At 35.6% G+C, this 12,282-nt stretch overlaps 2 protein-coding genes across 2 annotated transcripts; one reads left to right on the forward strand and one right to left on the reverse strand.

Annotated features, from left to right (window-relative positions):
- Positions 1-2,253: 2,253 nt before the first annotated feature.
- Positions 2,254-8,025, forward strand: LOC121727225 (dynactin subunit 4). The gene is made up of 8 exons (XM_042114931.1): positions 2,254-2,486; positions 2,636-2,900; positions 3,059-3,213; positions 4,100-4,262; positions 5,344-5,527; positions 6,113-6,311; positions 6,700-6,842; positions 7,548-8,025. Exons 1-8 carry the CDS (start codon positions 2,358-2,360, stop codon positions 7,756-7,758), a joined length of 1,449 nt encoding a protein of 482 aa, XP_041970865.1. The 5' UTR covers positions 2,254-2,357; the 3' UTR covers positions 7,759-8,025.
- An 810-nt stretch (positions 8,026-8,835) lies between these two features.
- LOC121726894 lies at positions 8,836-11,745 on the reverse strand. Its single transcript, XM_042114537.1, has one exon. It carries the CDS (start codon positions 10,324-10,326, stop codon positions 9,010-9,012), a length of 1,317 nt encoding a protein of 438 aa, XP_041970471.1. The 5' UTR covers positions 10,327-11,745; the 3' UTR covers positions 8,836-9,009.
- Between the last annotated feature and the right edge of the window lie 537 nt (positions 11,746-12,282).

The raw sequence follows: 12,282 nt of genomic DNA on the forward strand, positions 1-12,282 counted from the left end.
AATTTAAAAACTTTTTAAAACCCTGGTAAGTGGTACCCCTCTTAGGGCCGCGCTACACCGGAATGGCAGCGCTGAAAGTGCTCGCCTCGCCGCTGCCATTCCGGTGTAGCGCGTCCCTTTATTAATCAAAATACCCAAAAACAGCTGTGCAGTGTACACATAATCTATACTAATATTATAAATGCGAAAGTATCTCTGTCTGTCTGTCAGTCTCGCTTTCACGCCAAACGCCAAAACTACCGAACCGATTGTAATGAAATTTTGTATACAGATAGTCTAAAGCCTGAAAAAGGACATAGGCTACTTTTTTACTGGAAAAAGGGTTGTCAGGGGGTGAAAATGCGTAAATTTGTTCAAATTAAGTAAGTTCCAAAAAATTTATAATAGATGGCGCCGTGCGTCTTCTACATCGCGCTGACGCTTGCTCAGAAGTCTTTCTATAAGAGGTGGTATCATCTTACATTTAAATTTATATTTTTTTCGATTGTTATATCTATTCTACGGTATTAAATAACTAAGTACTTGCAGTGACGTAACCTTAAACCTATCAATGATAAATAGTTTATGGGTAAAGTTGTGTAATAGGGGGGCTAAATAAGCTTTAAAATTTGGCATAAAATATAAAGTTTAATATAAAAAAATGAAATACTTATTCTGTGCACACTGCACAGCTGTATAAAAGCTTTTGACACCAATTTTGTTGACATCGCGCTTTATAAAATGAAGTCCACGCGGACGAAGTCGTGGGCAACAGCTAGTAACTAATAAGTATGATTAGTTCTATGTTACAATGAAGTAAAAAATAAAACGCCATCTGTTGAATCGTATTAGAACTAAAATGTTCATTGCATCGATATATTTCTGGATTTTTTATAATATTATACATAAAATATATTTAAGATTTTTGAAATTTTATTTTAATACACATCCAAAACCCAGGAACATTGAAAACTTTTTGTTCCGCCTGCGGGACTCGAACCCAGGACCTCCGGGTTGAGCGCTGGCCACGCGCAATGCGAATTCATTTTCATCGACATTTTCATGGAAATAAGATATTTTCCCACATCAAAATGTAGCCTATGTCCTTTCTCAGACTCTAGAATAACTTTGTACAAAATTTCATTGCAATCGGTTCAGTAGTTTTGGCGTGAAAGCGAGACAGACAGACAGAGATATTTCGCATTTATAATATTATATAGTATGAAAGTATGGATATCTCAGAACATTACCTACTTCTATAATAATCTGTGGTCTATATCAATTAGAAGAATCAGTGAAAATAGTCTAGTTAGTCTTTTATAGAGCGACTAGCGGCCCGCCCCGGCTTCGCACGGGTGGACATTGATAATTATTGTTACACTTGATTAAAATATAATTCAATTATTATTATTAAATCTGGTAAATACTAACTAAGCTATAACTGGTAAGTAATTTGGCCTGGTTTGTATCGGCGCAACGTTACTTTTGCATATTTTTAACCGACTTCCAAAAAGGAGGAGGTTATATGTTCGGCTGTGGATATTTTTTTAGATTAAAAAGTAGGATAATAATTGTAATAGTCAGACATACGATATCGTGGACTTTTACGTTGATATTAATGTCCTCTATAACTTATAAGACTCGCTATAGTACATCACTTTGAGTCTATAATTTATAAAGCTTACAATATATGGAATATTTTGGTAGTTTTGTTAATTATAATAGCAATAGAACAGAGATACTTTCGCATTTATAATATTAGTATAGACTATAGATATTTACCCAAACGTCACTCACCATATGAAAGAGTAACGTTGTGTTTTGTATTATTTTCCTAAAATTGTGTTATTTCGGTTTTTAATGTGTAAATAATGTAATGTTGGTAGAATATTAACCATTAAATATTCGATGTGCACAAGTGTGGGCGAGTGATACAACTTCAAGAAACGTGCCATTTTGTGTTCCCTCCAAAACTCTATCGAAAGTTTTAGTAAAGGGTCTACCTGGGTCTACCACTTTACTAAAACAACTGACTTGACTCGTTGACTTTACTGACTACTTTTTTAGACTTTTACTAGACTTTCGACTTGACGATCATCCGGTAAAACAATTTTAAATTTTGTAAACTTTTGACGAAAAAAATTTTTTTCCCGCCATATTTTACTTGACACTGGCCATGGTGGCCGAGCGCCATATTACGAAAAAAAAATTACCGTTAGTGACATGTGTCACCGTTTGTCATTTTATTGTGTCATAAGTCATTTTTCTATAAATTCTAGTTTGGCTATAAAAATACATAAATTTAAATGTTTTAATAATTATAAAGATTCAATACATGATTTCATATCACAAATAAACTCAACTAATTATTTACCGCAATGGCGTACTTAACTCAGCCGGATTATGTGAAGTACGTGTGTTCTTGTGGTCAACTCAAGCCCATTACAAATCTTTATTTCTGCCGTCATTGCTTGAAAATAAGATGCGGGTTCTGCATTTGTCATGAGGTAAGATTAAATTAAAGTTATCTCGTAACAGCTGAAGCTAAAAAGAAGCAATAGAAGCGGCAACTGTTAAGTTTAAAATTCCATTGGTTATTTCTGGCTTGTCTCTACTAGAAATTGAATAAAGTCGAATCATGTCCTTTATATTGTAGGTCGACTCGCACTACTGTGCTAACTGTTTGGAGAACATGCCATCATCTGAAGCCAGACTGAAGAAAAATAGATGTAGCAGTTGCTTCGACTGCCCTAGTTGTTTCCACACCCTCTCCACGAGGGCTACTCTTGTGCAGCCAAGACCTGACCCTGCTGCGGGTGATGCAAAAGTTGAGAATAAACAAGCAAAGAAAATGTATTATTTGTCGTGCTTTAACTGTCGATGGAGCTCCAGGGATGTCGGTATTCCTGATCAGCCTGTTGGTAAGCTAATCCTTACCATATTAATTTTAGACTTCTTTTTTATAATTTTTTTTAGGTCAAAGCATACTATCCATGTCAGCAATGAACTGATTACAGTGTTTGTATCACTATGTATTTTTAATGTATATTTTTAATTGATACTATTAATTCCATTTTAGCATCTGGTGGTTGGCCAGAGAGAGTGAACCCTCACGCAGCTCGTGTCAATCAACTCCTGGATTTCTACAAGGCCATAGCACAACAGGAAAAGCAGGAAAAGTTAGACAAGGAGAGGAAGAAGTTTGCTATAAGGGGAAAATATATTACACTCACTGTAAGTTGTACAGTGAAAAGAAACAACACTAAAAACCCTTATAAATATCATAAAAAATTATTTTGTACTAAGTACCATTCATGGCTGGTTTACACGTATTAAGTAGACTAGCTATATGACCGAGCTTTGCTCGGTATTCGATAAAACACGAATAAAATGACATTTTCTAAAAATGATTCCTAGCTAGATCGATATATCGCCCCCGAAACCCCCTATATACTAAATTTCATGAAAATCGTTGGAGCCGATTCCGAGATTCCAATTATATATTTATATACAAGAATTGCTCGTTTAAAGATATAAGATAAGTAGTAACTAAATTCTAATTGTCATCTAGTTTAGTACTTACTAAATTTTGTGTTTACATGCAATTAACAACTTAAAATTTAGTTAACAACTTATCAACTTAATATGTGTAAACCAACCATAAGGAAATTAATTCCTAGTTGTCGGACCTACATCATGTGGTTGACTTTAAATGTCAATTCAATGTTATAGTTTGTGTGTTTTATGATGATATGCGTGACACATTATAATTGACAATAGTAGGGAAGTTACCTAACAAAAATTAATTGATAGTATAAAAATATCGAATCACTTTGTAAAGGAATTGCAATCTAAATTATCGATTTCGTACTGATATTTCAGTGTCACCCATATCATCTTAGAACGCACAAACTATAGCTGTGATCGGCTGGATGGGTTTAACTTAATGTGACCAAATGACTTAAGTCTGCCATCAGCCTTAGAATCAACATCTAGGCATTGAAGCAGTTTTTAATAAGATAAAAAAACATATAATTTACTGTTGTAGAGTTGCAAATCACTCAAATTATGTGCCTTTGTCATGTGTTTCTTCCCAATAAATACATTTATTATATTCCAGGATAAAACTGGACTAACTGGTGCTATGGCTCGGAACATTGCTGGTCTGCCATCAAGTGAGAGCTCTTCCCTGGCCATCGCCAATTTTGTGCCCAGCCAAGCTAGTGCCGAGGTTGAGGCCCTGCCTGAAGATTATTACACTAAGGAGGTTAACTTAAAACAAGGTTTGTAATAGAAATTTGACACAATATGTTTCTAAGTGAATCATTTGTTTTTCTGTTGTAAGGGCCACCAGCTTTTTGTTATTTATTAGATGATTCTCAAAACATTTATAATTATCAAATAAATAACTATTAACTTAGTTGTTTGCAGCTTTAATACTGAGCAAAAGGAACAAAAACAAAGAAATAATAATTACTTACTTAAAACTTTTTTATTTCAAGTTGTAATGTACTGTATTATAATTGTGGTGGGTAATAAATTATTATTATTATTTTGTGTTATTTTGATTTTCTCGGTTTTCACCGGTAAACTCATATATGTACGAGCCGAAGCCAAGTACACACCAGGTAAGTAATTAATGTTTTAACTATTAGTATCATGTGTGGAAGGAGTCTCAAAAGAATGACGATTGGTATGATCGATTTCTAACATATTGTATGATGTGTGAGTATGTGGATTTGATTGGGATATATGTAGAGTAGATTCATCATCAGTCATGTCATCAGTCATCAATGCGGCAAGTATTTAGAATTACTGCTTTTTGCAATAAATATATTAGGTTTGGGGGTAGTTGGAGGGTATTCAAAGATTTATGTAGTTGTTTCGGGATGACACCTGTAGTTGATAAGACTATGGGTACTATGGTTACTTTTTGCAGGTTCCAGAGGTGGGCTATTTCATCCTTGAGTTCTATATATTTAGTACATTTCTCGGTTATTGTACTTTGTAAATTGTGTGTGTTCGGTATGGCTATATCGATCAGGTATGCAGTTTTGTCAGTTTTATCTACTAGCGTTATGTCAGGTCTATTGTAGTGTGTAGTTCTGTCAGTCAGTATTGTTCGGTCAAAATATAGCTTCATGGAGGTGTTTTCAAGGACATTTTCAGGTTTGTATTTATAATAGGGTTCTATGTCAGTTAAGAAGTTTCGTTGTTTGGCGAGTCTGTGGTGAATTATGCTAGCAACTTAGTCATGTCGATGTTTATAGTCGGTCTGTACAATTATTTTATTATTATTATAGTTTATCATGTTATTGTATGCTATTTGTGTAACTTGTAACTCAATCTATTTTTATTTTTCAGTGACGTCAATGGCGCAGCGTCTAGCCGCCCCGGAGTGGCAGCCGACTAACGCGGCGCGGCTCCACCCGCTGGCCCGCGCGCTCAGCGTCAAGCGCAGCCAGCGCTGCCGGAACTGCGACCACAACCTCACCAAGCCCGAGTACAACCCAGGCTCGATTAAGTTCAAGATTGAGCTGCTAGCATAGTAAGTGTTGCTTATTTTAACTTTTTTATTATTAGCCTTTATATATTGCAAAATATTCAAATTAATTATTATTCGGTAGCGCGGTATCTTTTTCTGTGTGCCTCTTGGCAAAGGCCTCCCCCAACTTAATTAATAATTATTATTAAAGTTTTGTAATAATTAAAATATTAAAAAACGCCGAAAAAATTTAATAGATGACTAAATAGAATTTAGTCATAGCTATTCAATTTTTTACAGACATTATGATTGTAATAGTTTAGTAAGTAGTTCATGTCTTGAAGTAAAAACTTTTGTTTTTACTTCAAGACATGAAGGCTGAAGACCTCATCAGCTGCTAGTGTTGGCTAAGGGTGTCCAGTAGATAGTAGCGGGTTGTTTTCCCATCTCGTTTGTTGGCGAATTATACATTAAACAATATATTTTTCCAGTGTACATGTCGCAGGCGGATTGCATAATCCGCCGTTTCACATTATGGCTTGCTGTTTTAAAAAACAGGGCCGTTTTATAATGCGGCGGTTTAACGATTAGCCATGTGACATACTCACAAACTTAAAGTTTTATCAATGCTATTCTATGTAATTTCAGCTATCATGTCCCAGAAGTGAAGATAATCTCATACGAGTCTGTAAAGGCTGGTGCGACCACGAGTCTACTGTTGAAACTCGCGAATCCCACTCCGCATGAAATGCAACTAAAGCTACTGCAGCCCCAGGATGTACCACCCAGGGAAGAGACTGAGCCGACACTTGATAAATCACTGGAAAAGTCTCTTAGTTTTGAGAAGGTAAGTGATGTTACAAATAACAATAATTTAAGACTGCACAATCACTTAATTTGAATTTGCGAGAGCCTAAAAGTGGTTCTGTAACTTAAAGCAATGTAACAGTAACAAAGGGGAGGTAAACCTACCTGTTATGGATTTATCATTATAAACGGTAATTTGACACAACTCAGGCTAATCCAAAAGTAAGAGCGACGAATTTAACAGTCTATATGTACTATCAGAGAACTTGATTCCTAGGCAGATGGAGGACCTAAGCAATTTGATCGCGTTATGTCAAACCCATCCGAATGATCACAGCTTACATTGAATTGATATAAGCCTACCAAGTGACGTAGGTACTTTTCAAACATATCCTAAACTGCTGGTACTAATATTTACAACCTCGCAGGATACATCATGGACTAAGGTGATCGAGCGCCAGCCCGCCCTGCCCACCGCTAGCCGCGTGCTGGCGCCCGACACCAGCTTCACGCTGGCGCAGCGCGACGACGCCGCCGAATACGACGATGACACCCAACATGACACTAGCGAGTAAGTATGACACTAGCGAGTATAATAGAGTTGACCCAGAGCGATCAGACACAGCTTATATTAACCTCATGTATTTAAAATACCTTCGTCTTTGTGAGATCTGGGACCAAACTATTAACTAACAAGTTAAGATTGATTTTTGAGATATATGACTAGAGTTTCTATCTATTCAATTGATATAAATGAATTTCAATAAAAAGTATCCATGTGCTAAAGTGTGTCTGTCTATACTGGAGATACTGGAAGTCCCGAGAAAGGACATGGGTGGTTTTATGATTCATCCCAAAAAAATAAATCGTTTCGCTCGATACAAATATTTCGTTACAAGGAAGTTTCAAGCAATAAATTAAGTTTATTGTGATAAGATAAGAAGCAAAAATTAAAATACCATTAAGCTGCTTAAAAATATTTTTTATTATATCTCACATGCATGTTTTATACAGGGTGCAATTAAACCTACCGGCCAAATTTAATATACATGTATTTTTATTTTTCACAAGGATCAATATAATTATCAAAGATGACCCAGTGAACTTCGTATCAATTCCATCCCAATACCAACATGACTTTGATTTTTACTTATATGAGACCAAAATTAGCCAATCGGTTACACAAACTCGGATCATAGATCGGATTAACAAAATTTAAAATTCATATATTTATTTAAATACATTATTTATTCATGCGTAATGTTCGTTATTTCAGTATAATCCTCTGGCGGAAGTCCAATAAGCTGGCCTTAAGGCTGCAAGTGCAGACCGACGATACGGCGAAACCGGGAGAACCTGCTCGCGTGGCGGTCGCTCTGGAATATTCCTACCGCAACACCGTCCCGCCCGCCGCTAACGCACCGCCTAGGACTGATCATACTCTTTACACCACTCTCATATTGGATCTAGGAGTTGTTGCCGAGTAATATTGTAGCTGCTAGCATGTTGGCTTTTCTATACAACTCATACTCGATGTAGGCTTGATTGATGAATTTAATCATAGTAATATTGAGATGAAAATTGCATAGTATGATATCATGATAATGTGCTTTATAAATTCCTCTAAAGCATATTTGATTTGAACACGGTAGTTAAACTAAGTTTGGTAACTTATGATTTATGAAACACATTCCATCAATCTGAGTAATCAAAAATACGAACTCAACTAAATGAAATAAAGAAAAAAACATTACTGTAATTAAGGAAATCAATTTTCTTTAAAACGGGACTCACCGGCAGCTATAATAAGTCATTTACCTCTTCGTACATCAATATTGCTTGCTATTGCTTCTTGGCTTGCTTGGCGTTAAAAATAAATAATAATACATCAGGGTATTTGATTTTGTTTAAAAATATAATGTTTGTTGATAAGTTAAAAAAAATGTTTACACTAATTCACAAGTTGGTAACCACAGGAAAGTATAAAATAAGTAGGTATTATCAGAGACTAGATAGTATATCTGGTTTCTGGTGTTATAAAAAAATATTATAAACTTAACTCCACTAAAACACGGAATAAACTAATGTAATTTTGAGCAAAGCTTTTAATAATAAAAATGAGAGAGATAAATATATTAATACACTATGTACTCAGCTCAAGCTATATATTTACGTTAGTATAGATTTAAAATTCTAATTTTAAAGAATTATTAAATTATTCCAGGTTTTTGTACACTGGTTTTGTATGTACGCAAATTATTAATTATTATTTATTAAGTGTAAGTTTAGAAAGTTATCTATGTATTGTAATATAAGGAAGTTGTAAAATTTAACAATTCGGCAGTACATGCAGAGCATGTCTGCTTTGTCTTTTACTGGCTTAAAAACTTCAATAAACTTTTTTTATGGCACCACAATATTTTTATTTAGTTTAACCCTGTGACTTTTGATAATAATAATTAATGTTTCGTCTCGTAGGGAACGATATGAAATTTCCAAAAGAAACTCGAAAAAATGAATTTAGAAGATATAATCTGAATTATTACAATATTTAACTTGTGTTGAAGCGAAAGTCGCAGTTAGAAGTATGGCAAAAAAAAAAATAATTTTCTACCGTCAATTCTACAATAATTATACATGACGTAAAAATATCTTAAATAATCAAACGCCTGATAGATAAAAATAGCAAACTAACTATCGGGCGTGAACATACTCCCCCCCGTTGAAGACGCAGTTCTTCAACTTGTAGATTCTTCTTCATTTAGCAAAGGGCAGAGACGAACAAGAGGCCGACGATAACATCCGGCAATAGTGTTGACATCAGCGACGCGAGATATCCCATCGGGCCCAGGGAATAACCTTAGTATTCGTCCAGTACGCCAACATAATGGGGAAATGGAATCCTCCTTCAATAATACTAAGTCTCCGACCTTAAGTGCAGCCATGTTGGATTTCCATTTTGTTCGAGTCTGCAGCTCGCATATGTACTCGTTCTGCCATCTGCTCCAAAAATGTTGCCGGATCTGCTCGAGTCGTTCGTAGCGCTTGACTTGAGGCTCCTTAGAGTCACAGCTTGCAGATGGTAGCGCATTTAGTGGTCTCCCGATAAGGAAGTGCCCTGGGGAAAGGAAAAGGAAATCATCGGGAGATGAAGATAATGGGCACAACGGACGACTATTCAATATAGCCTCCACCTGTGCGAATAATGTAGTAATTTCTTCGAAGGTTAAATGGGAGTTGCCCATGACACGCCTGATATGGTGCTTGGCTGACTTAACACCAGCCTCCCAAATACCACCGAAATGAGGAGCGTACGACGGCGTAAAAATGAATTTAATATTGGCTTGAGCTGTAAAATCAGATAATGCGTTGCTAAAATTTTCTATATACGTATTTAATTGCTTTGACGCTCCTACAAAATTGCGCCCATTATCCGAAAATATTTCAGCCGGCCTTCCGCGTCGCGACACAAATCTCTCCAATGTCATAATAAATGCTTCTTTAGTAAGATCACTTACAGCCTCCAAATGCAGACATTTGTAACGAAGACAAACAAACAAACATAGGTAACATTTTAACAATTTTGCGCCGCGTCCCTTTCGATTAACTATATAAAATGGGCCGGCCATGTCAATACCTACGGAATTGAACGGGAAATCAGGCGTAATGCGCTGAGTAGGTAGCTCTCCCATTTTCGGAAATAAAGTATGACCTTGAACCCGTTTGCATCGAACACAATTATTTACGGTGGTGCGGGCAAGATGTCTACCTTTTATAGGCCAAATTGTTTGTCTTATTGTTGCTAGTAATAGCTGAGGACCGGCGTGCATATTACGTATATGTTCATACTTAAACAATAATTTAGAAATTTGGTGAGAAGAATCTAATAAAATCGGATGAATTTTATCATATGTGTAGTTAGAGGATTTTAGACGTCCTCCAACACGTATCAAACCGTCATTATCAATAAAAGGGGATAAATTTAATAATTTTGATTTAGAACTTAGTGATTTTTTGCCTTGCAATAATTTGTATTCTAGAGGAAAGCTTTGCATTTGAGCAATTAAACATAGCGATTTAAAGGATACTGATATTTCGTCTGCTGTTAGTGATCCAAGACGCCTCTGAGAGATATTTCGAACATTTATATTGAATATAAAACGTTTTACGTAAGCGAAAGCTCGTTGTAATCTATTAAAATTAGAAAAACGTTCAAAATGAATAATAGACTCAAGTACGATTGCAGTCGTACTACATTTTAATTCAGGCAATTCTACGACCTTATTATGTGGATTTAAAGTGGGCCACTCGCTCTTATCCTTTAGTAAAAATGAAGGCCCATGCCACCACAGTGTTGAATCCTGTAATTCCCTAAATCTAGAGCCGCGCGAAATCAAATCCGCGGGATTTTGATTTGTAGGTACAACGCCAGAGGGAATTCTTAGTTTTATCTTGAATTTCGACTACTCTATTAGCTACAAAGGCTTTTAATTTTGATGCATCACTCTTTAACCATCCTAACACGACAGTAGAATCAGACCAATGAGTTATAGAATTTACAGTGAATCTTATTGACCTTGTTACACTCTCAGTAAGTCGACTGGCTAGCAAAGCAGCGCAAAGCTCTAAACGAGGTACTGAAGTGGGCTTTAGTGGCGCCACCTTGGATTTAGAACATAAAAGATTTATTTGGACATCCTCACTATGTAACGATACCGTTCTTATGTATAAACAAGCACCGTATCCTGCCAATGAAGCATCACAAAAACAATGAATATCTATAATATTATGTGAGTCGCTTAATATACATCTAGGAATTTGAAAACTTGATAATAATGAGAGGTCCGCTGAGAACTCTTCCCACGCATCATGAATATTTTTTGGGGCTGGTTCATCCCAATGTAACTTAATTTGCCATAATTTCTGTAACATTAATTTAGGTAACATTATATAAGGACTTAGTAGTCCAAGCGGATCAAAAATTTTGAAAGCATCCGACATTATGCTTCTTTTTGTAATTATGGATCTAATTAAAGGTTTATTAATTGGAAAATGTAATGTATCACTGTTAGGATTCCAACCCAAGCCAAGCGTACTAGCTGCTTCACTTATAGTTAAACTGTCTTGTATATTAATTTTAGAAGAATCAAACATAGAAATTAAATTAGTTTTGTACTTACGCAAATTTAAACCAGCCTTGTTTAATTCTCGAGATACAGAATCTTTAATATATTGCAATTCATCAATATTATTAGTGCCGGATATTAAATCGTCGACATAAAAGTCTCTCTGTATTATATCTTTAATAAGATTGTCATCGCACTCTTCTCCTATCTGCCATAGACACCTAGTGCTTAGGTAACTGGCACATGCGGTACCGTAGGTGAGTGTGTTTAATTGCAACGTTTTTATAGGCAATGACTCATCCTCTCTCCATAAAATGAGCTGTAGATTTCGGTCTCTAGGATGTAAATAAAATTTCTCTATATCACCGCAAATAAGATATTTATACAGACGAGCTCGAATCAAAATAAAGAATAGAGAATCCTGCATATTTGGTCCGACCATCAGTAAGTCATTAAGAGAAAAGCCAGAAGAGGAAGATGCAGAGCCATCAAAAACCACACGAAGTTTAGTTGATTCGCTGGTGATTTTAAATACTGCGTGATGACATAAAAAGTAAGATGGGTTTGGTTTATTGACAGGTGATTCAGATAGATGGCCTAAATTTTCATATTCTTTTATGAATGCAATATATTGCTTCTTTAGTGAAGGATTTCTTCTAAAACGTTTCTCTAGATTCAAAAAACGCCTTTTAGCAAGCTCGAATGAATCTCCTAAACAAGTAGGTGAATCACGAAGAGGAAGTCTAACTCTAAATCTACCTGACGATAATCGTATTGTATTGGCATTGAAATGATCTTCACATGCTACCTCTGTCGCACTTAAAATCGTTTTCTGTGGCACTTCCTCTAATTGCCAAAATTTTGTGAGCTGCTGGTTTAAATCAG

This window comes from Aricia agestis, chromosome 5, assembly GCF_905147365.1.
Source record: "Aricia agestis chromosome 5, ilAriAges1.1, whole genome shotgun sequence".
Taxonomy (NCBI): domain Eukaryota; kingdom Metazoa; phylum Arthropoda; class Insecta; order Lepidoptera; family Lycaenidae; genus Aricia; species Aricia agestis.

What these genes read in the sequence shown, in the direction of transcription:
- LOC121727225 (XM_042114931.1), top strand. Translation starts at nt 2,358, where the DNA reads ATGGCGTACTTAACTCAGCCGGATTATGTGAAGTACGTGTGTTCTTGT. An exon ending in GGTTCTGCATTTGTCATGAG is followed by an intron (nt 2,487 to 2,635) that starts GTAAGATTAAAT and finishes TTTATATTGTAG; the next exon opens with GTCGACTCGCACTACTGTGC. An exon ending in GAAAATATATTACACTCACT is followed by an intron (nt 3,214 to 4,099) that starts GTAAGTTGTACA and finishes ATTATATTCCAG; the next exon opens with GATAAAACTGGACTAACTGG.
- LOC121726894 (XM_042114537.1), bottom strand. Translation starts at nt 10,326, where the DNA reads ATGCAAAGCTTTCCTCTAGAATACAAATTATTGCAAGGCAAAAAATCA.